The 24,944-nt window shown below is 42.8% G+C and overlaps 2 protein-coding genes across 11 annotated transcripts in view; one reads left to right on the top strand and one right to left on the bottom strand.

Annotated features, from left to right (window-relative positions):
• THOC7 (THO complex subunit 7) overlaps positions 1 to 11,023 on the bottom strand; it is a 28,314-nt gene extending 17,291 nt beyond the window's left edge. Inside the window, exons 1-2 of one of the 6 annotated variants that reach the window (XM_066245292.1) lie at positions 10,233 to 10,279; positions 7,207 to 7,337 (exon numbers count right to left, since the gene is read on the bottom strand). Coding sequence is in view for 2 of the 6 variants with exons in the window: in XM_066245290.1 (XP_066101387.1) it covers positions 9,714 to 9,816 (103 nt within the window). In the remaining 4 variants the exon portion in view is untranslated. The other 5 variants (XM_066245294.1, XM_066245293.1, XM_066245296.1 and 2 more) reach the window with 5 other exon arrangements.
• The window catches only part of ATXN7 (ataxin 7), a 156,331-nt gene continuing 141,235 nt past the window's right edge, over positions 9,849 to 24,944 (top strand). For 2 of the 5 annotated variants that reach the window (XM_066245286.1, XM_066245280.1), the window contains exon 1: positions 10,430 to 10,548. The gene's annotated coding sequence lies outside the window, so the exon portion shown is untranslated. Of the gene's footprint in view, positions 9,870 to 10,429; positions 10,549 to 11,207; positions 11,316 to 24,944 lie in introns of those variants that run through there. The other 3 variants (XM_066245283.1, XM_066245284.1, XM_066245281.1) reach the window with 3 other exon arrangements.

Raw genomic sequence — 24,944 nt, 5'->3', positions numbered from 1 at the left:
TAAAGCTGTTAAAAAAGAAAACAAGCTCAAGTCCTCTCCCTGCCCCCACTCCAGGCAGGGCGGAAGCTGAGCTGCAGCAGGGGTCTGCGATGTGACTCCACTGCCACCCAAGGAGGTTGGTGAGGAAAGAAGAATATTGGGGCCCAAGCACAGAAAGGCCGTCTGGATCAGATTGTGGGAGTCTGCACTAGTAAAGGCCATAGTGTAGATTTGAACCTTGCTGGTAGGCAACTGGGAATTCCCAAAGATCCATGGGCGGGACTTTTTAGCAGGATTAGCCTAACAACAGTGTACAAAATGGACTACAACTGGGAAAAGGCCAAAAACAGGGAGGCTAGTTAGGAGGCTACCAAAGCATATGCAGTTAGGAGCTAAATGAATTCAAGTAGAGATTAGAATCACAGGTCTTGGAAGGCAGGTTAGGGCTGAGCAGAGATTTGGACAGGTAAAAGGCAGGGGCCGATGCCAACACCAAGAGGAATGAGGAGTCTGGTATTTTCAGTTGTGGCAGCACAGAGGATTCCCCATCAAGACCATTTCCTGGCTTCAGCCCTAGCCCTCTTTCTTCTAAGGGCAGAGCATTTCTTCACAGCCAAACTCCTGCGCCAGAAGTCAGAAATCAGGACCAATGTCTGGTTAGACCTCATAGTGTTTACTTTGGGTGTGTGCATGTATGGGACCAATATTCCACTTCATCTGCAAAACAGGAATAAAACTATCCCCTTTGTAGGACTTCTGATAAAAGTGATACAAAGGAGCATAATTCCTGTTCATAGTAGGAAAGCAGGGGGGAAAAAAATCCTTATTTTTATGATACATTTAATCCATAACTTGTTTTGTCCAGAAAATGATAAAAAGTGAATAAATGTTGAATATATAGCTATAGCTGAATCAATATATTTAAATAGATATGTTATGCATTTACACATACAAAGGTTTGCCCAGTTGTGTCTCTCATAGATTGGCTTCTGTGTCCAGCTTCATATGGCAAAGTCATAAAGTTTCTAGTTTAAACTACATGGAATGGACAGTTGCTGCTTAAAAAAATTCTCTGGGGATAAGAATTATTGAAATACCATATAGAAAGCAAAGCACAGCTCCAACAGCAACAAAATAAAATAAAGTGTCAGTTTGAAAACAAGCTCTATTCTTTTCCAATTTGAAGATGGCCTGCTGCTGACGATTCCTAACACATGGACATGAGCATTGTTATTTTTAATACCTCATCAATTAGTTCTAGATTGAACACACCTAAAACGTGTCTTGTTTACTATATATACATTGACTTCATAAATTATTATTATGCTTGAAGCTCTTTATAAGCAATTTGAATGCTAATATTAATAATTCTGGCGGGCATTGGTCTGCTCTGAAAAAACAGTACAGAAGGCTTAGGAATTATTTTATTGATGTTATCAACCGCATTCCTTCGTTGTCATAATTATTTTCTTTACTGACTATGAGGACCAATGCCAACTGGAAAGAGCGTGTAAACCAAAGTGCTTAACATCTTTCCTGAGAAGGGTGGTTTTCGCTGGACTTAAGGCTTGATTTCCTACTGCACTCAGTTATAAGTTGTACAATAATTATACCTACAAAATGTCTGGCATTCAAAATCACTTTAAAATCAGTCATGACACCTGTATGCTGATTAGCAAATATTTCTTCACAAAATTGAGATGCATTTTACACCCATTTCCTCTTATCTGCCAACCTATACCTAGAAGAAATATAAAATTAAGACACTGAGCTTCACAAAGTCTTTTCAGTGTGTTACATTTTAATACCTATTTCCCATGACCAGAGAGAGAGGCAGGAGGAAATAAGTCCTTTACAGTCACTAGACAAACTCTCCATTTCCAAGCCTCTGGTCAGGTAACACAGCCACTTTAACTATGTTCTCATTTTAATGTGGAAAGACAATCTCTCATAAAACCAGACTTTAATATTCCTTCCAAAGCCAAAGTTGTTATTTTCCACAGTTGTTACTAAAACCTTCACTACATAACAACTTTTCAGAACATCAAAGAGCAAATATTCAAAAAAGAAAAGAGGAAAACAATTTGGAAGATAATAATGGTGGGCCAACTTCCAAAATACTTCTTCAGGGACAGGTCAAGGCTTGACAACCAATGGCAAGAGCCTCGTTGTCAGGTAACCTCCACCCAGCGTCAAGTGGGACTCCCACATTGGAAGCCTGACAGCACTGCAACCTCATCTGCTTCTAGCAAATAGCCATTCTGACACCTACCAATGAAAATTAGCATTTCCCTTCAAAGGCAATTTAGCAAGGAATTCTGTAGGCATGCAAACCCACCACTGGCTCTTTCTTGATGTTCCTAAACCCTCTGGATCCCAACTGAAAACCATTGGAAGAGATAACAATTTGAGACAGGATTACAGTGGAAAAACAGCTGGGACTAAGGCAATGTAGTAATGTTTCAAAATTAATACATATACCAGCCTGACAGGTGGTGGCGCAGCGGATTGAGAGTCGGACTGGGATGCAGAGAACTCAGGTTCAAAACCCTGAGGTCACTGGCTTGAGCATGGAATCATAGACATGACCCTATGGTCACTGGCTTGGGCCCAAAGGTCACTGGCTTGAAGCCCAAGGTTGTGGGCTTTAGCCCAAGGTTGCTGGCTTGAGCAAGGAGTCACTCACTCTGCTGTAGGCCCCCAGTCAAGGCACATATGAGAAAGCAATTGATGAACAACTAAGGTGTCGCAACAAAGAATTGATGCTTCTCATCTCTTTCCCTTCCTGTCTGTCCCTATCTGTCCCTCTCTCTTGACTCTTTCTCTGTCTCTGTCAAAAAAATTATAGCCTGACCAGGCGGTGGCGCAGTGGATAGAGCGTCGGACTGGGATGTGGAAGACCCAGGTGCGAGACCCCGAGCTCGCCAATTTAAGCGTGGGCTCATTTGGTTTGAGCAAAGCTCACCAGCTTGGACCCAAGGTCCCTGGCTTGAGCAAGGGGTTACTCAGTCTGCTGTAGTCCCATGGTCAAGGGACATATGAGAAACCAATCAATGAACAACTAAGGTGTCGCAACGAAAAACTAATGATTGATGCTTCTCATCTCTCTCCATTCCTGTCTGTCTGTCCCTATCTATCCCTCTCTCTGACTCTGTCTCTGTAAAAAAAAAAAATTTATATATATATATATATGCATGCCATATGACCTGCATTCTAGAAATTATTCCCACAAGTGCCCAAAACATATATACAATTATCTCCATTGTAATACTATTTACAAGAATACAAAACTGAAGTTTGTTTCATAGATTATTTTAAAAATAATAGATTACTACACACTGATACAAAAGAATGAGGTAGAAAGAGCTCCAAGTTCTATCATTAATGACAGAAAACTGTAGGAACACGTATAAAAAATTTAAAGTATATATATATACATATATATATACACACACACATATTGGCATATAAACAGATACATAATGCTTGCAATAGGCTAAGTACTGCTCTAAGTGGTTTTTACATATAAATACTTTTCATCTGCACTATAACCCTATAAAGTAGAGCTGGGACTCAAACTCAGAAGTCTGGTACCAGAGAAGGTGCTTTTTACCTTTTATGAGCATTTAAAAATCATTCTGGAAAGGCACACAAAAATGTTTACGGTGATTGCCTTTGGAGAGTGGGATTAGTAATGGAAGGTGTTTACGTGTCACATTTGATCTTGAATTTTCAAACATACATTACTTTAAAATATATCACCTGTGTTTACCTAGGTAATGAACTTAATGGTCATTCTGAGGTGTTTTCCTTCACTTCTTTTGTATTAAAAAGTTCTAATCAATGTTCTTTAATAGATAAATCTATGATGTGTTAACAACATGAAGAAAACTGGCTTTACCTGAGCTGTTTACAAAAGGAGAGACTACGGTCATGTAAAAACAATGTGTGTGCAGATTCCTTTTAGATTTACCATTAGCTCACCATTGCTCAAGTTATTAAGCTGAATTACAGATATTCCATGTGTCAGATTCCTTTTGGTAAACTAACTCCTAGCCTCTCCTTTCAGGAAGCTTAAAATCATTAAAAATAATTTTTAAGGCCAACACTATTATATTAATGACATAAAAATGGAAGGTGGAAAAAACAGTAACTTGATTGCTTCATGTAAATACTGATCTTTCTTGAGATACTTAGGACCAGTCTAAATAAATTGCTGATGCCAAAGTAAATTACTTAAACCAAAATTAAATTTAAAAAAAAGCAAAAATAGCCCTGGCCAGTTGGCTCAGTAGTAGAGCGTCAGCCTGGTATGCGGGAGTCCCAGGTTCAATTCCCAGCCAGGGTACACAGGAGAAGCGCCCATCTGCTTCTCCACCCCTCCCCCTCTCCTTCCTCTCTGTCTCTCTCTTCCCCTCCTGCAGCCAAGGGCTCCACTGGAGCAAAGTTGGCCCAGGCACTGAGGATGGCTCCATGGCCTCTGCCTCAGGCACTAGAATGGCTCTGGTCGCAACAGAGCAACGGCCCAGATGTGCGGAGCATTGCCTTCTGGTGGGCATGCCGGGTGGATCCTGGTCGGGCACATGCAGGAGTCTGTCTGACTGCCTCCCCATTTCCAACTTCAGAAAAATACAAAAAAAAAAAAAAAAAAAGGAAAAATATTGTGTTGAGGTCTTTTGTTTTTCTCTAGATTAAAATATTTATAGAGTATGGTGCTAATAAAGTCAAGGTTGAAACTCCACTCTTGCTTTGAGAAACCATTTATTTTCATTAAAGAAACCATATTAAATAGTTGAACTGTAGCAGTAATGCCCGTGCTGGGGTCATAGCTAAGGGAACAAAGTGAACAAGTTCACTGGCACTAGTTGAGAAAACAAAACAAAACAAAAAACCCCAAAAAGCCCTGTACCCACAAGGATCTCATTAACATTGGATCAGCAACGGAAACAGGATTAACAGCAGCAACAGATACTTCTGCAGTGTTTATACACTCCTGTGATTACTATACATCTTGTTTCCTTTTGCTCTGAAAAGTGTCCTGGTTTGGACAATAAAATAAATGGTCATTCACCTTCAAACTGCTTTATATACAGATTTACACTTTATGCTTGAAACAACCCTATAGGGTATGTATTATCTTCCTTTATAGATAGTGTGCTATCACTTTCACAGTCATAGGAAAATGTAAAGTTACATTATTAGAATGTTATAGTACAGTTCCATTATTTTGTCACATTGTTCATAGGCACATTTATTACACGTTCTAATTAAAAAACAACTAAACACTGTCAAAACCAACAAGCTCTATTAAATGGAATGTACAGCCACATCCAGCTCCCCCCCATCTCCCATCTGTTGCTCTGGCATATACAATATATCTATCTAATGTTCTCTGCGCAGCAAAAAGAGCTTCTGAGATGATTTTGAGGGTACTAACATTGTTTAACACCCTTTAAATTAACACATACAAAATACAAACTGTGAACATAGTTTAAATTAGTGGTAATAACATTTAAACTGCTTTTCAGTTAGCCCAAATGCTGGGATACAACAGGACAAGAGAGATAATGGCTTCACCGATAACTAGCTCTGGGACAGTCACTGACTTCCCAAGATCTCCATTTTTCCATTTGCAAAATGGCTGTGCTGGTGACAATATCCACAGTTCAGTATCTGTAGATAACAATATGGTGCTTCTCTTTCCCTCTGAGGCAGGGTAGTTTCTCAAATTAATCAATGTGTTCTTGTACTGGGTGCACGAAATAAATAGCTGGTCCTCCAAGAGCCCACAGTTCAATTAGATAGACCCATACGTAAGGATCATATGAAGGCATAACACATTGCCAGGCCCCTAAGATTCAGAGTCGTAACAGGGCATCTACCCTCTTCTCTGCTCTGAAGACTGGCACTAGTACTCCTCCAAGAACCTTCCAGAATGACTGAGATATCGAAGCCGCTCATTTCTCATCTGTCTTCTCCAGTGCCCTCATTATTATTAATTCAAGCCCACATTTGTGTCACACCCTTCATGGCCCACCTGGATCCAGACCAAATGCCTCTCTTATCTTCCATAGAGGGAGGAAACCTTGTTCTCACCTCAGGTCTCACATTAAATACCATTTTTGAGAGTGGCCATACCTGATCACCCTGTTTTAACCTAGTTGTTGACAATCCTTCCCAATTATTCTCTTACATTCTACCTAGTTCATTCTCAGAACTCAATTAACTTCAAAAAGCAATTAGTCCTTGTTAATAAGTTATCTTATTTACTGATTGATTGCACACAATTGCTTCTCTCCCCCAAAGTAGGAATCAGGCCTTCCTTTGTAGTTTACTACTGTAACCAACACCTAGTGTTGTGCCCAGGTTTGCGATATCGATACTTGTTAGCTATTACACATATCTCTCACTTCTGCTTGATTTTTACCAAAACCTCAAGTGAAGAAAACTACATTCACAGAGAATTTCCTAAAAAAGTTATAGTTCGTCCTTTCCTCTATGGCAGTGGTCCCCAACCTTTTTTGGGCCACAGACCGGCTTAATGTCAGAAAATATTTTCACAGACTGGCCTTTACGGTGGGACGGATAAATGTATCACGTGACCGAGACAAGCGTCAAGAGTGAGTCTTAGACAGATGTAACAGAGGGAATCTGGTCATTTTTAAAAAATAAAACATTGTTCAGACTTAAATATAAATAAAACGGAAATAATGTAAGTTATTTATTCTTTCTCTGCGGACTGGTACCAAATGGCCCACGGACCGGTACCGGTCCGCGGTCCGGAGGTTGGGGACCACTGCTCTGTGGTATAGATGTTCTTAAAGCAAACAAGAAAAATAAAACAACAACAACAAAAAGAAAACAACAAAAAACTGTTCTGAAATAAGGAAGACCAGCAAAGCTATTCACCTAAACCACATAATCTATTGGCTTTAGAATGCTTTCAAAGTTGTGATTTAGCTTTCTTTGACCAAGTAAGTGATGTGCTAAGAAATGCCCAATGATCCTTACTGCTGAAATGAAGTTATGATATGACACTGGCTTTTTCTGTACAAGCACCCCGAATATAAGCTTTTTAAATCACAAAAAATTGCTTGTCCTGGTTATCTAATGTTGCCTTCTTTCAGACAAACTAGATCACAGAATGGACAGCTCCTGCATCTTAGTATGGACTGCTAGAAAAACCAGAGCCACTGCAGATTTTGTAACAAATGCACCAGACTTTACCCTAGCATTTCGAGGATCATCTCCACTTCTTAACTTCCGTTTGTTTTTCCTAGTTCCAGGTTCTTTTGGTCCTGCTTCCTCATCCATTTATTTTATGTTTATTCATTACAGTGAGTTTCCTTAAATATTTTCTAGAATAAGCCAAATAAGTTAAGTATTAAGGGATACAGTAGCAATATATATAAATAATATCATTACAGGTGAAAGATTCATTGGTCCTAGGAAAATGGAAAGGGGAATAGATGAGGTAGGTCTTGAAGAATAAATGGGCTGTCGCTAGGTAGAGAAAAGAAGTGCACATTAAAGAGAGGAAGAAGGCACAATTCTCATTTAAGAAAAGTGGAGGACTTGGTGAAAAGCACTTTATAACTTTTACTACATTTACTCCTCAGAACCTATGAGGCAGTTATTATTTATTATTATTCCCACAGAATGAAACTGAGGCTCAAAGAAGTTAATTAACCTGCACAAAGTCAGACAACTTGCAAGTGGCAGTTCCTGTGGTCTCTAAGGATGTGGGGGGCACACCTGACTGTAGTCAGTAACTTCTTTTTTGTAGATTTTATTTTATTTATTTATTTCAGAGAAGGGAGGAGGGAGGGGTGAGAAGTATTTGCCTGTGCCTTAACTGGGTAAGCCCAGGACTTCTAACCAGCGACCTCAGCATTTTAGGTCGATGCCCAATCCACTCTGCCACCAGTCAAGCCAGTTAGTAACTTTACTAGAACTCATCTTCCCTCATTTCCTATCTGACTAAACCTCTTTCCTCTCTTTCCTCTTAAAGTTCTATACTTCAATAGAAAAGTAGCACTTAACAAGCATACAGTCACTCAACTCAGAAACCTGGGATAATCCTTGACCCCTCCCCCCATATCCACTCAATAACTGAAGTCCTGACACTCTCCCTCATAAATTTCTCTCCTCTTCCCCCCCCCCCCACTTCTTTGTGATTTCCTCTTTGTTGGCACCATGAGCTCTTATTATGACCACAGCAGTAGTAGTTCCAAGACAGGATGAACAATGGTGAAGGGCAAGAAATCTAGAGCAGACTGCTTGCTTTGAGCCCAGGCTCTAGAACCTGTGCAACCTTGGGTAAGTTATTTAACATCTTTGTGTCAGTTTCATCTGTAAAGTGGTGATGATAATTAGAACACTGTTTGATATACAATAAATACCATATATCAGAGGTCCCCAAACTTTTTACACAGGGTGCCAGTTCACTGTTCCTCAGACCGCTGGAGGGCCGCCATATACAATGCTCCTCTCACTGACCACCAATGAAAGAGGTGCCCCTTCTGGAAGTGCGGTGGAAGGCTGGATAAATGGCCTCAGGGGGCCGCATGCGGCCCGCGGGTGCAGCCCATAGTTTGGGGACCCCTGATTAATGTTAGAAATGAGGGAGGGAACTTAATTCCTCACTTCCCCTTCTCTCATCATTCTTCACATTAGAGTATAGTGGTCACTTTATAAAAATGTAAATCTGATTACACCAGAACAAGGTTAAAAAACACACACACACAAATAAAACTTTTAATGGTTTCCCATTGCCCTCAGAAATCTCTGGCTCATAATTTTCTAAATTCTAGCCAATATCTGTCATCTTTGAGTTCTTCTAACCCTTTGGAGCCTTTGCACAAGTTGCTTCTCACCTGGAACACCTGGTTCAACTAAATCTATTTATCCTTTATAATGGATTCAGGGTCACTTTTTCAGGGAGGCTTTCTAATCTCCAAGAATGATTCAAGAAATCTTGCTTCTAGAGTTCCCAACCTTGTACTTCCCCTATGGTGACATTTACCATGCTTAAAACTATCTAGTGTCTTTTCCACCAAATTGTAACATCAGAAGGGCAAATTGTAACCACCAGTTAGTTCTGGGCTGTAATCCCTGAAGCCTACCCAGATAGGATGAATAGCTACTGAATCATTAAAACTGGAAGAAAGTTAAAATTTCCCATGAAGTTCCTGAGTCCTTAAGATACCCCTCTCCATTCACTACTACCTATCACACCCACAAATTTGGGTCTATTACCCTTCTTCCCATTGCCTGGCCACTTAATATGGAGACTCTGTCTACCCCCAATTCTTCAGAATTGTCCTCTCCACAGGTATCCATGGCTACTAGTCACTCTCTTCATATACGCCCAGTGTCCTAGATGTCCCCTTTCCTAGATGTCAGAGAATTTCCTTCCTCCCTAACTAGATACCTTCATAGGTTTTCCTTTCAGATACCCATAATGCTTACCCACCTTCCCTAAGGAGTCAAGCTATTTCATTTCTGCTCTCAGACCACCCTCTGGGCCCCTTCTCCAGTAGGTCAGCTTCCTAAATTGCCCTCACAACTTTCCACAAACCTAGCCTCTGCCTACCCCACCCCTCCCTTCCACACCTGCACCAAGCCATACACACACTCAAGCAAATCGCTCATTGTCCTGATCTACCCTAGGTGGCCCCATTCCCCTACTGGCTCCTTGCCTCATAATCTCCCACGCACAGTCCCCTACTGACCTTCAGATACCCGGTCCACATCGACTCCGCTCAGACACTGTCCCAGCGCCTCTCCCCACCCCCAAGCCAGGGCCAGTTCTGGGCCCCAGGCGAGGCACCCCATTATGCGGGGCACGCTGCATCCTGCCCGGAGGACTCCTCCAGGTGTTAACCTGTGTGAGTGCACATCCCCGGGACACTGGTCCCGGCCCTTCCCGCCTTCCGGGCCGGCCCGAACCCCGCCCCACCCCCGGAGCTCCCGCGGCCCTCCCGCGCCCCAGGCCCCGGTGCGGGCCTTCCCCACCTCCTCCCCGTCGCGGCGCCCCCGGAGCCCAGCGCCCAGCCGAGCGCTCCCTTCGCACGCCCTCCCGCAGCCCGCAGCCCTTCCGGGTGCCGCCCGCCCGCGTGCGCGCCGGCCGCGACCCCCGGCCCCGCACAGCCTCCGGGCAGTGGCGGGGAGCCCCGGGGGCCCCCGGGCTGTGCGCGGGGAGGCCGGCGGCGCCGGGGGTCGCGAGCGCCCGGGCTCGGGGCCCGCCTCACCGTCAGTCACAGCTCCCATGGCGTGCGCGGCGGCGGCGGCGGCGCAGGCCAGGCGGCGGTTGGCGGCGGCGGAGGTCAAACTCCCACAATGCAGCCGGGTAAACAGCCATGGAGGAGGAGGCGGCGGCGCCCGCGGCCGCCCGCTCCGCCGCCTGAGCCGCGCCGCCCTCGCCCCCCGCGCGCCCTCCGCACTCCCCGGGGGCGCCCGCGGCGGCGCGTGTGGGAGCCCGGCAGGGCGGCGGAGCCCCCCGCGGCCTCGGCCGCCGCCCCCCTCCGGCCCCCGCCCGGAGGCCGCCCGGAGGCCGCCAGCCGCCAGGTGAGCTCTCCCGGCGCGCCCGTGCGGCGGGCTGCGGGTCTCCGGGCTCGGGGCCCCGCGCCTGCCCGGGGAGGGGACCGCGGCCCCGACCGCCCCTGCGGGCTGCCGCTGCCGGGGGTGTGCTCGCCCCCCCGGGGTGCGGAGGGCGGCGGCGGCGGCGTCTGGACGCGGGACAAGGGGCGCGGCAGGAGGGACCCCGCGAAGGGAGCGCCCACGCGCGCCCGGGCGGGTCTCGAACGCGCGCTGTTGCGCCGGGCGCGGCCGGCGTTCGGAAAGGCCCGGGGCTCCAGGCGGCGCTGCGCGGCGCGGGCCGGCGGCCGCCCCCTCCCCCTGGTGCCGGCGGCTGCTGGGTGCGGGGAGCGGAGAAACTTGGCGACCTCCGAGAGCTCGGTGCCCGCCGTCCTCACCCGGCGTCGGGTCCCCGCGCTGATCGGGGATGGGGCGCTTTTATTTTCCCCTTCGATTTTTTTTAAAAAAAAATGTCTATGTGACTGTCCCCATCTTAAGGGGAAGTTGAAAGTAAAGGGGGAGGGAGGTGTTTAATGAGAAACGTTGCCCTGTCTGTACAGTTACACATTTCCGGAGCATGCTGCGGATTATGTTGGCATCTCTTCCCAAAAGTCACTTGGATTCCATTTCGATGAGTTTCTCGCAAAGGGCAACCTTTAGGTGGTGAGAGGTGAGGGGGAGCCAGCGCCGGGACAGCGGAATTGATCTCCAGTGGGATAGACTCAGCCACAAGCAGAATGTCTGAGTTTCTTACACAGGTTTGATATTTTGAGCATGGAGTTATTTTCCAGTTTTCCTGTCCCCCAAATATCCTGCCTCTTCCTTTCCGGGATGAAGCACTTATGTAGGATGGATCTGGTTGTTATAGTTTCCTTACTTGAAGTTGGGTTCATCCTCCCTGTTTCTCGCAGTTCTTTCAAAGGGAAAAAGTTGTAAAAACAAGTGCATGACAGTGAAGTGTTTAACCTACTAGCAAGAAACCAGTATATATAAAATTTTATTCGTATATATGAGGTCGAAACTTCGACAGTACTCTTCAAGAGTACCCTGAAGTATTAACATTGACTTTTGACACAAAGGCCAAAAAAAAAAAAAGTTACGGTGAGTGAAGGTTCTGAGGAATAACACCCTCCCCCAGGGTGTGAAACTCCTCTGACTTTTAAATAATATTGGCCTAAACCCTCTGGCTGCTATCTGCCTCAGTGTAGCTCATTTTCTTGGTATTAGAAAAAGATACCCCAACCAAAAGAATTACTATTAAATCTTAACTACTACAGATTATAAATTGAAAGTATCAATTGATTGTCTATCTCATGCGGCACTTTGGTGGGCATCGTAATTGTTTAAAGCAGGGATCCCCAAACTATGGCCGGTGGGCGGCATGCGGCCCCCTGAGGCCATTTATCCGCCCCGCTGCACTTCTGGAAGGGGCACCTCTTTCATTGGTGGTCAGTGAGAGGAGCATAGTTCCCATTGAAATACTGTTGTTGATTTAAATTTACTTGTTCTTATTTTAAATATTGTATTTGTTCCCGTTTGTTTTTTTACTTTAAAATAAGATATGTGCAGTGTGCATAGGGATTTGTTCATAGTTTTTTTTATAGTCCGGCCCTCCAACGGTCTGAAGGACAGTGAACTGGCCCCCTGTGTAAAAAGTTTGGGGACCCCTGGTTTAAAGGGTGATTGTCTAGTGTTGAATTGTTTTGTTTTGTTTTTGAGGGTTTTTTTGTATATTTCTGAAGTGAGAAGTGGGGAGGCAGAGATACTCCAGCATACGCCCGACCAGGATCCACCGGGCAGGCCCGCTAGGGGGCGATTCTCTGCCCATCAGGGGCTTCACTCCATTGCAACCTAAGACATTCTAGTGATTGAGGTGGAGGCCATCCTCAGTGCCCCAGCCAAATTTGCTCCAGTGGAGCCCTGGCTGCCCAAGGGGAAGAGAGAGATAAGAAGAAAGGAGAAGGGGAGGGGTGGAGAAGCAGATGAACACTTCTCCTGTGTACCCTGGCCGGGAATCAAACCCAGAACTTCCACACGCTGGGCCAACACTCTATCACTGAACCAACCCTGCCAGCGCTGATTTTTTTATTTTTTAAGTTACCTGTTACTTGGTCTTATCATCATGGTGCTGATTTTGAAACAGTATCTAGTGATTAAAAATAATTGTTAATGTTGTGTATAGGCAAGTATCACTGTCCCCTGCAACTGTTAAATTTTCATGAGATATTTCTATTCATAGATAGAGACCTTGATGCTTTTTAAAGTTCCTTTTGTAACTTAAATTTTGTTGGACAATGCTAGAAATGTTCTAAAGTTGCAAGACCAAGAGAGATTGAAAAAACTTTATAGTTCGAGATATACCTGAAAATAAACATTTCTGAAAGTTCTTGACTCAAATGCTGGGAAACACATCAAAATTTGAGCCTTTATAAACTTTTAAAAAATCGACTTTGTCAGATGCACAATTTAACTCCCAATTTTATTGACACAGATCTATGTGTTGAACATTTAAGAATTATTCTAATGGTCTTTTCTTCATATCATGTATATAGTGAAAGAGCATCTTTTGATAAATTTTAGAAATGGTCTTTTTTTCTTGTCACCAATGATATATTAACATGTTCATGAACATTAAAATAGAAAAGACTCAGCTCTAGGCTATACTAACATTTCTTTTCTAGGGAAATCTCTGAGCAGAAAGAAGTAGCAGATTTTAAGCTATATCAAACTTTGAATGTTGAACTTATATGACCTTAGATTTGTGATTTACTCAAGTCATTAGATTTCCTGGACTTTGAGAGTCATTAGCTGAGAAAGTTTGAGAGTTTATTTAATTTTAACTTTCTGGAACTCAAAAGAATAATGAGAGAACTAGGTATGTGGTCTTCACCCTGTTTGTTTGGTTTTTTTCTTTCTTTTTTTTAACATAGAGAATCAGAGAGAGGGACAGATAGGGACAGACAGACAGGAAGGGAGAGAGATGAGAAGCATCAATTCTTCGTTGTGGCTCCTCAGTTGTTAATTGATTGCATTCTCATATGTGCCTTGACGAGGCGGTGGTGCTACAGCAGAGTGAGTGACGTGACCCCTTGCTCAAGCCAGCGACATTGGACTCTGGCCGAAGACCTTGGGCTTCAAGCCATTGACCTTTGGGCTCAAGCCAGCGACCATGGGGTCATGCCTATGATCCCACGCTCAAGCCGGTGACCTCAAGTTTTCGAACCTGGGTCCTCCCAATGCTCTATCCACTGTGCCACCACCTGGTCAGGCTTCACTCTGGTTTTTTGAAGTCAGGTACACATGTCTATAATGTGTTTTTGGAGCAGAGGTTATCCTGGGTTCTGTGGATCTCTAGGGGGTCCATTCAGTAGATTTCAAGAGACTTCTGAACCCCTGCCATGGCCCAAATTTTTGTTTATGGGTATTTTTCTGGGGAAGAGATCTATAGTTTAGTTATAAAAGAGATACAGCGTCCCCAAAAGTTTTATTTTATATATATATATAATATTTTTTTATTTTTTAAGTTTTCTTTAGCCCAGTTCATGTGGTCTTAGAGGTGTGAAAAAGCACTTCCATTTTGCTCACCCCCTCCTTTATGGGACCCTCGCAGGTACCCCAGGGGTTTTATTAGTGGAATTACACCTATAACATATAATTCTGACATCTTTAAAAGGCCTACACAATTGGGTACCTGTATCAGTTTTCCTCAGTAGGGAAAAAAATATGGAAGAACTGAATTATATTAGGATATGAGTAAAAAGTGACATATATATATGTATATTTGGAACTAAAATTATTCTTAAGAGGAAAAAGTAGATCTTTGTGTTCAATATTTGCCTTTTAAAGTTTTCTTTAGCCCAGTTCATGTGGTCTTAGAGGTGTGAAAAAGCACTTCCATTTTGTTCTCACAGAAAAGTGCTGCCAATTAGTTGATAAACAACACGCATAAATGGCTTGACATGCTATCTTGAGTGTATTGTGGCTGTTTTTAAATTATATTTAAAAATTTAGAACAGAAAGGTTAATAGTCTGTAAGCAGAAACTTGAGCTTGACTATGAGCCCCTGGAACAAACATTTCATTCAACTTCAGTCTCTTATTACTCTCCAGCAGATCTGAAATTTGACTGGAAGGTAATCACTTTAAGAAAATGTGTTTGTGCCTTGGCAAGATAGCAGGGCATGATGGGAAACACACACACACACACACACACACACACAGATTTTAAATTAAAACAGACAAGTTCAAATCTGGATTCTTTCATTTACTCTGACTACTTAACTTGCCTGACCCTCAAGTTCCACATCTGGATAAAGCTTACTTAGTAGAGATGTTGGGAGGCTTGCATGAGATTTTTTCTATAACCCTCTGAGCTGCTCGGTAGTCCCACAAGAAGGACTTGGAAGCTAGATGTAGGTAACTGTCAATAAACATTTGAGTAAACATGTATAAACATATATGGTGTATTTTAAAGTAAATATAATGAAAATATTAACAAATTGGAAGTTTTTAAAAATCAAGTTTTCAAAAATGAGCTAGGATTTAGTTGTCCTTATATAGTGGAAATTTGGGGGGAAATTGAAGGAAAACTGCGGTTCACAAAGCTGAGAACATGGACACTGGGCAGAAAAACAATAGCTGCCCACCAACATATAGCTCTCTCTCTTTGGGTGAGATTCCATTTACGTTTTGCTCTTCACTTATAATTTAAATGAAAAAATCACATGTGTACTTTCTAGGTTTGCTCACCCCCTCCTTTATGGGACCCTTGCAGGTACCCCAGGGGTTTTATTAGTGGAATTACACCTATAACATCTAATTCTGACATCTTTAAAAGGCCTACACAATTGGGTACCTGTATCAGTTTTCCTCAGTAGGGAAAAAAATATGGAAGAACTGAATTATATTAGGATATGAGTAAAAAGTGACATATATAATGCCTGTGCTTTGGCTATAAAAATATAACTTGCTTGTGCTATTTCTGTGATCTTTCCCTTTTCCTCTCATCTAGTCATGGTGAGCATTTATGCCTTCTGCTTTCAAGTGGGGTGTGGTTATGAGCACAGCTTTAGACTTCTGGGTTTAGACAACCTGGCTTTGACTTCCATTTCCTGAGCTTTCTGGTTGTGTTCAACTTGAGCCAGTCAGCCTCACTGAGTCTGGAAGAGATGACTGTTAAATAAGATAATGAATTAAACTTTAGTTACTAAAGGCTTTGCTCAGTATTAGGCTCCGAGTAAGTGCTCAGAGGCCCTAGCCATTTTGAGGATGGTTTCATTCTCATCTTTAGAAGGAGATAGCTAATACATTATTTCAAAGAAAAAACCTTTAATTACACTCATTCCTATTTAAACCTTCTGGGACCATCCTACTTTCAACTCAGAAAAGCCTTTCTTTCTGGTTTTCAAGGGCAGGTACCCCCACATTATAGGACCTATTAGATCTGTCCAGTGCATTTAACATTTGGGTTGAGTTCTCTGTTAGACTGGCAGGTTTTGTGTAAATTTTGGTTCTATAAGGGGCCAAACCAACAAGAATGCACAGGTTTGAAGCTGTGATTCTTTCAAAACAACATGATTTTATGGTGCAGAACAGAGGTCAGCAAACTTTCTGTACAGGACAAGATAGTAAGTATTTTCAACTTTGCAAGCCACACAGGTCTCTCTTGTACTCTGCCAGTGTGTCTCAAAAGCAGCCATAAGCATAAGGGAATGAGCATGGCTGTGTTCCAGTAAAATATTGTGGACACTAACTTTTGAATTGCATGAAATTTTTATATGCCATGAAATACCTTTTTATTTTTCAACCATTTAAAAGTGTAAAAGCCATTTTAGGCTCGTGGTATGTGTATGGGAGGCAGCTGGATTTGACCCATAAGCTATAGTTTGCCTACGAGAATGTATTTATTACTAAATAAATTCTCACCTTGCCCAGTTTTCCATGATGGAGCTTGATTGAACTCTCCTGTGTGGTGGCTTTGAAGGGAATCAGTGCCTTTGGAGTGGCCTTATACTTCCAAGTTCCTTCTATTCTCCCCTTGCCCTGGAAGAGATGTAATTGATACTAGGCCCTCAGGTTGCTAACTAGACACTCTTATGTTAAGGAAATCTGTATCCGGCCTTCCCCACCCCCTTTCTGCATGATGTTTGGTTAAATAAAGCACACAAAGATTCCTCTTGTGCTCTAACCCCTGGAGATTAGCTCTGGGATTGGTGTATACAGATCATGTAGATGTATATGTCTGTGTGTAATTTCATCCAGCCCTCACTGAAGCCCAGGACTGCTGCTTCTGGTCTCACCTTTAATCTCTCCCTTGACCCTTCTCTCATGGCCATTGTATGGGATGCAGATTTGGTGACCTGGTAATTGCTGGAAATGATTGGTCTATTCGTTCCTGCCTTTTAACATTCTCTACTAATTTGCTTGTTTTGAAACAAGTATGTTCTTTTTGGAGTTTAGCTTTTTAAAACAACATTATGCTGAAAGCAGAAACACTAAAAGTTATTCGGTATTTTTGAATTTCCCTCCTCCAAATGTAAACCTAATATAATATCAGAGGCATGAATCGATATTTTAGCTAATGAGGAATAAATTGCAGTTTAAAATATTTTTGCTCTTTTTATCTAGATAGGAGAAGTGTAAAATATATTATGACCCTTAACATTTAAGGGTTTCCCCTTTTTTTGAAAAGGTAAATTTGGTACATATTTTCTGGATATACTTGGGGCAATTAAATAAAGGCATAAAATAAAATGGCGGCAAGCCAGCATTTAGGAATTTATTTTGCAGGAACCATTGGTCAGTTGCACATAGATGTAAGTACCAGACTGCTCTCTGCCCTGTTTCTTATCATAGAAAAATGTGGAAAGGAATCTAAATGCCTATTGATATAGGATTAAGTCAGGGCCTACCCATACAGGGACATTCAATGGAGTCTTCAACAGGGATGATGCAGCTGGATATTTATTGACATGTATTTAGAAAAAAGAAGCTAACATGTGAATATGTGTAATGTGTGATTTTTAAGGTGTATATAGAAACCTAAAAGAGCCTGACCAAGCGGTGGCTCAGTGGATAGAGCGTCAGACTGGGATGCGGAGGACCCAGGTTCGAGACCCCAAGGTCGCCAGCTTGAGCGCAGGCTCATTTGGTTTGAGCAAAGGCTCACCAGCTTGGACCCAAGGTCACTGGCTTGAGCAAGGGATCACTCAGTCTGCTGAAGGCCCACGGTTAAGGCACATATGAGAAAGCAATTGATGAGCAACTAAGGTGTCGCAATGAAAACCTGATAATTGATGCTTCTCATCTCTCTCTGTTCCTGTCTGTCCCTATCTATCTCTGTCTCTGTAAAAAAATAAATAAAAAGAAAGAAAGAAACCTAAAAGAAGGTATCTGAATATACTACACTGAATAATAGAAACTTGTTATTTCTAGGTAATAAGATTGTGGATGATCTTTTTTTAAAAATGTTTTCCTCAATTTTTTTATTTGGCATATGCTTTTATAATCAGGAAAAATAATAAAAAAGCTATTAAAGAATAAATGTAGCCCTGGCCGGTTGGCTCTGTGGTAGAGCGTCGGCCTGGCGTGCAGAGGTCCCGGGTTCGATTCCCGGCCAGGGCACACAGGAGAAGCGCCCATCTGCTTCTCCACCCCTCCCCCTCTCCTTCCTCTCTGTCTCTCTCTTCCCCTGCCGCAGCCAAGGCTCCATTGGAGCAAAGATGGCCCGGGCGCTGGGGATGGCTCCTTGGCCTCTGCCCCGGGTGCTAGAGTGGCTCTGGTCGCAACAGAGCGACGGCCCGGAGGGGCAGAGCATTGCCCCTGGTGGGCGTGCCGGGTGGATCCCGGCCGGGCGCCTGCGGGAGTCTGTCTGACTGTCTCTCCCCGTTTCCAGCTTCAGGAAAAAAAAAAAAAAAGAATAAATGTAGTCATTGAAAACATCCCCTATTTGTTGCTAATTGAGCCCTCGTTGCTTAGATGATTAATTTCCTTCATTGTCTGTGCTATATTGAATGAGAAGGTGAAATACATTTTGTCATATCTTTAAAACTATTTTTCTGTTTACTAATAATGTTTTCAGACTCTTCCAACAAAAAAAGAAAAAAAAATCCATACAGAACTAAACAGTTTTCAGAAGAAACTCCCTGAAAACACATACACACACACACACTTAGATTGATAAAGTATTATGTTGTGTCTCATTTAGAACATTTCACATATGTTATTTAGGCTTTAGAACATGTTCAACACTCTGCCTTACACCCTCAAGTACTGATTTAGATACATTTCTGTGTTTTTATGGACTTGGAAATGTTGACCTCGGCCCTGGCCGGTTGGCTCAGTGGTAGAGTGTCGGCCTGGTGTGCAGGAGTCCCGGGTTTGATTCCTGGCCAGGGCACACAGGAGAAGCACCCATCTGCTTCTCCACTCCTCCCCCTCTCCTTCCTCTCTGTCTCTCTCTTCCTCTCCAGCAGCCAAGGCTCCATTGGAGCAGAGATGGCTCGGGCTCTGAGGATGGCTCCATGGCCTCTGCCTCAGGCGCTAAAGTCTGAGGCTCTGGTCGCAGCAGAGCCACGCCCCGATGGGCAGAGCATCGCCCCCTGGTGGGCGTGCCGGGTGGATCCTGGTGGGGCGCATGCAGGAGTCTGTCTGACTGCCTCCCGGTTTCCAACTTCAGAAAAATACAAAAAAAAAAAAAAAGAAATGTTGACCTGGTTATGAAAAATGAGCAGTGTAACTACACCTGGCAGTGACAGTTATTTGGTAACATTCAGCTTTGAGTTTGTTCATAGGAAATTTTGGGAAGTGCATGGAATAAAAATAAGTAGAAATATGGTGATTCATGAAGCATGTCTGTCAGTTTATCTATAGCTGAGTAGCAACAACCCACTCCAGAACTTTGTGGCTTAAAACAATGTCCATCTATTTGCTTACAATTAGGGCAGGGCAGTTTCTTAGGTGGTCTTGCCTGGCCTGAAATCTCTAATGTGGCTGTTGTCATTTAAAAGCTCCAGTTGGGGCTGGTTTGTCTAGCATTGGTCGGCAAACTCATTAGTCAACAGAGATTGAAATTTCTTCTGAGAGCCAAATTTTTAAAACTTAAACTATATAGGTAGGTACATTCCTTATCGAGGTAGCACCCACACGTGGTATTTTGTGGAAGAGCCGCATGTGGCTCGCGAGCCGTGGTTTGCTGACCAGGGGTCTAGGGCCCTCTGGCTGGGACAGCTCATCTGAGCTCTACTGCATGTCATCTTCCAGCAGCTGGCGCCCATGTGTTCACATGGAAGCACAGTGTTTCAGAAGGGCGAGAGCTTCAAGGCTTCTTGAGGCCTGAGCTTAGAAGACATAGTGTCCCTCTGCCACATTCTCTTGGTCATGGCAAGCAACAGGACCAGCACACATTCAAGGGGTTGGAAATAGACACCACCTCTTGCTGGTAGATGCTGCCTTGTGTGTTTCCTGGGTTTTGCCTACAGGAAATTGGGTGGGGTTGGAGTGGGAGTCATTGTTGAGGCCATCTTTGCAAACAGTATGCCCTCTACTTTTGTTATATTTACCAAATTCCCTTTGTTTGGCATAACTGCTAAACTGCTGTGAGGAGCAGTACTGTCTCCCTGTGTTATCTCTCGGGGTAATAGCTGTATGAGGTAGGTACCGGCACAGTTCCCGTTGTAAACACATGATGAGTGAGCCTCAGGGAGATAGTAACTTGCTCTAAATCTTTTACTAGTTAGGGGCAGATCCTAAAATTTAGGGAAAGTTATCCCTGTACCAGTGCATCTTAAACCCATGGATGAAGGAACATTCATCAGGGAGGAGAGTGAGAAGTAGAGAGAAGCATATTTTTTTTAATAATCTCAGAAAGATATCTGAATAAAAAACTCCAATATCTTAATATTTTCCATGAATTTTATATTCTATTCCAGGATACATTCTTTCTTAACATCAAATTAATTTAAATTGCTTACTAATCAAATTAAATTTTATTTCCCAAATCTTTGAGAAGATAGATTTTTTTAGACTTGACATAAAAGCTAATCAGCTAAAGGTCATTGGTTGTAAGGAGGAGAAACTAAATCTGGCTACCATAAGCCAAAAAGGAGGTTACTGGGAAAATGTGACATGGCTCCCAGAAGTGGCAGAGGAGCGGAGGCAGGAGGCCTTGCAGTAGAGCGTATCTGGGGCAGCTTCAGGGGTCCAACTGGCCGCCTCACAGGTAGTCTCAGGGGACTGACTGGGCTTCCTGGCTTCTCCGACTAACTGTTTTCAATCCAGCCTGTACAGAGAGTGTCTCTCAGGCTCAGAATGGCCCTTGACTTGTGACTGCCTCGCCCAGAAAGTACCTACTGGGGCACTTGTCATTCCTCAGCAAGGGGAGTGGATGTAGGGCTGGTAAAACCAACAGATGTTGGCTGTCCAAACACTTGTGGGATGCAGTGTGAGAATTGCCTTGTGTCTTATCTATCACATTTAACCGTCGCAACCCCCTGATGACTCCTGCTTCACCCTTCTCCCTGCCAACACCACATGCCTCCAAGGTTTTTGTTTTTGTATTTTTCTGAAGTTGGAAACGGGGAGGCAGAGAAACAGACTTCTGCATGCACCCAACCAGGATCCACCCGGCAAGCCCAGTAGGGGGCGATGCTCTGCTCATCTGGGCCGTTGCTCCATTGCAACTAGAGCCATTCTAGCGCCTGAGGTGGAGGCCATGGAGCCGTCCTCAGCACCTGGGCCAACTTTGTTCCAGTGGAGCCCTGGCTGTGGGAGAGGAAGAGAGGAAGAGAGAAAGGAGAGGGGGAGAGGTGAAGAAGCAGATGGGCGCTTCTCCTGTGTGCCCTGCCCAGGAATTGAACCTGAGACATCCACACGCCTGGCCAATGTTCTACCACTGAGCCAACCGGCCAGGGCTGCCTCCAAGGGTTTTGAAACCCCAGTTTGAGAAGCACTCTTGTGACTCTGTGCTATCCATTTCTACTCTTGCTGATCAGCACTTAACATAGTAACTGGTAATATATTCATTTTTTACATGGTAATCTTTTCTAAAGCATATGCATTTCCCTGATTTTCAAAGAAAAGCATAGGGACTGTAATTTAACCATTTATTGGTAATAGGGTCTCGGTTAAGAACATTTTTACCCAGTGCATAGTGATCCCCTTAGGACACAGTGAGATAAATTGGCCCTGGCACTGAACTTCAAACTGCCCTGCATTTATTTTTCTGTCTTTTACTGGTGTCTAGTTGCTTTCATCATAAACTTGCTAATATACTGCTCACAAAAATTAGGTAATATTTCAAAATGAATATAAAGCAACAAAATATCCCCTAATTTTTGTGAGCACTATATTTTAAACATTTTAGACCTTAACAGCTCATAAGCTAAAGAGCCAACTGACATTAGGTAGCCTTTATTGGGTAAGTTAAAGCATATTTCAAATAGTAAAATGTGCAGATCCAATGTGATTTTATTCAGTGTTTTCACATATATACCATGTTTCATTTTATACTCTTGAAGTCAGAGAAAATCAGACTTTCCTCCATTTTTCTGAGGAGCATATGATTTAGCAAAGGCAAGCTGTTTCCCCTGCACCATAGGACTGTTGGCTGGAGGACCTGGGTGTTTGAACAACCCAGGCCTTTGCTGAGGGAGGTTCTAGAACAGGGGTTTACCAACTGCAGAAGCCCCTTTTCTGGTTTCTCAAGGTTCTGGGTTGAATTGGAGATGAGTCCCTCTGTGTTTGAGCTCTGTCACCCTGGGGAAATTGGGGTATATCAAGCAGTCACCTTGGTCATGAAGCGCCTTTGTTTTTTCTTGCGTTGGAGGCTCAGCATCTGCTCATTTCCCAAGACCCACATGAGGAACTGACTTACCCCACCTCTTCTAGCGGTGATTAGCTGCTTTTGAAGCACCTCTTGGAGCGCTTCAGTGCTGCCTGTTTCACTCCACAGGGTGTAGTGACCACCGTGCAGCACAGTCACTTGTCCTCGCAACCCCTGGACTCTTCTTCTAAACGGTCTGCTCTGTTTCTGCCGTTCGGGTCCACCACTACAAGAGATGTGGAGTGGAACTCTTTTCACTTTGGTTTAATTAGGGTCCCCGGGCAGTTTTCTGTTAACAGTAGTGTTGTGTGTTGGGCTCTTTCCCCTGTGCTGTTCAAGTTGTCACTGCCGTCTGAAGCACCCATGTGCTCACAGTGAGAAAGTGGTGATTCCATTTGACCAGACTTGATGGTAAATAGAGAGCTTCGGTGCCATTCCCTACCTTGTAGAACCCTGACCCAACATTTAACACTAGTTTTTAAATTGTCTTTTTCAATTTGTTTTAGTTACTAATTTCTACAGCTTTTCACCATGTTTTATTAACAGAACACAAGTTAAAAAAAAATTGCCTTTTTTTTCCTCTTGCATTTCTAGTTTGTCTTGGTCTTCTTATTTTTGCAGACATTTTGAACTTTCAGAATTCTGAACCTAATCCTGAAAAGAGTGCTAGCAAAATTTTACATTGAAAAATGCATACTTTTATTTCTTTATATTTCATTCATTGGTATCTTCAAATTTTAATATACTGAATATAAAGGAGTTCTTGGTGGTCTGGCACATAGCTCCTTTTAGATGCTAGATGAGGAAATATTTAAGACTTCATTCTCTATTCTTCCCCCCCACCCTGTTGTTTGTTTGTTTGTTTGTTTATTTATTTGTGACAGACAGAGGGACAGATAGGGACAGACAGACAGGAAGGGAGAGAGATGAGAAGCATCAATTCTTCATTGCAACACCTTAGTTGTTCATTGATTGCTTTCTCATATGTGCCTTGACCCCGGGGGCTCAAGCCAGCGACATTGGGCTCAAGCTGGTGAGCCTTGCTCAAACCAGTTGAGCCTGCGTTCAAGCTGGCGACCTCAGAGTTTCAAACCTGAGCCCTCCGTGCTCAGTCTGACACTCTATCCACTGTGCCACTGCCTGGTGAGGCCCACCCTGTTGTTTATTATCATTCGATAGTTATAACTATAAATCATTTGGAAATCAAAGTTGGAAAAGAGACCCTTTGCAGTTACATTAGGACAGTTTAAAAGGAATCACTTGTTCAAATTTACTAGCTCCCTGAAGCTAGTAAAGATGTTAATGGTTTCCAAGATTCCCTTTTAATATTGTACATCTCAATACTACAAGACAGTGAATAACACAGGATTAGCTACCGTATTTCCCCATGTATAAGGTGCACCCTTTTCCAAAAAATTTGGGGTGTAAAAACTGGGTGTGTCTTATACAGTGGTTGTAAATTTTTTTACTTGCATTTCCCACATTTTGCACTTGTTTTTGTGCTTGTTGTAGATTTCTTTACTTCCATTTTCCGCTTTTTTACGCTTCTTGTCTTTGCGCTCATTGTACTTGGGTAAAAAGATCCTGGAATAATATCAAGTTTGAGATTGTTGTCAACTCATTTAAAAAGTGTAGCATTTCAAATGCCATAGATGGAACTGAGGACAAGACAATATATGAAGACAGTGATTCATCATCAGACACAGATGAGGACAAGCTAATGGATGGGAGTTTTGACAGTGATGAGGAGTTATATGAATTTTATGATGAATAAAACTTGAGTCCAATAACTGTATATAATACAATTTTTTTCAAATTTCAAATAGAGCTAAACTGAAAAATCAGTTGTCTTAGTAAACAGTAGTCATGAATTGGTAGTAGGCAGGTTTCTTAGTGTGTATGTTGCTTTATCTAATAGCCAGCAACAATTAGCTTTTTTTTCCATAGATCTAGTGTCAAGTATTCATCAACTGTAGACTGGAAAGTTTTTATTGGCTAGCATTTGTAGTGGAAGAAAATCAGTGTTTTTCTGTTGGTTTTTTTGTGTGGTTTTTTTGTATGTAGTCTCTTAGCCATATAACTGCATATGATAATGCCTTTGTGGTGCTCTTACAAAGAGAAACAGTTCCATTCCTTTTCATGTGTATTCGGAGTACTTCAGAGTAGGAAGATAGTAAATTTTGACTAAATTATCTCAGTTTCAGTTGTGATGTATATCAGAAAATAATTTATACATTAAATCCAATTTAGCATTATTTTTCATATTTTGAATGATTTCTTAAGTAAAAAAAGAGATCATAAAATTATATTGCTGAAAATCTTAAAATACACAAAAGCTAAGAAATGTAATTTGGATTTTGAGTTTCAAGAATTACATAAATTTGGGTCATATGGAAAATGAATTCCTGAATACTTAAGAGTTTTCATTTAATAATTTTTCCCTGATTGCGGAAATTATACATAGGTGTTTGTAAAAAGTTGGAAAATTACACAAATACACAGAAGGAAATGAAAATTACACATACTTCTATTTCCCAGACATACCACTTTTAACATTTGATGTATTG

The sequence above is a fragment of the Saccopteryx bilineata genome, chromosome 10, assembly GCF_036850765.1.
Source record: "Saccopteryx bilineata isolate mSacBil1 chromosome 10, mSacBil1_pri_phased_curated, whole genome shotgun sequence".
NCBI lineage: Eukaryota > Metazoa > Chordata > Mammalia > Chiroptera > Emballonuridae > Saccopteryx > Saccopteryx bilineata.
This window is presented reverse-complemented; position numbering and strand designations above follow the sequence as displayed.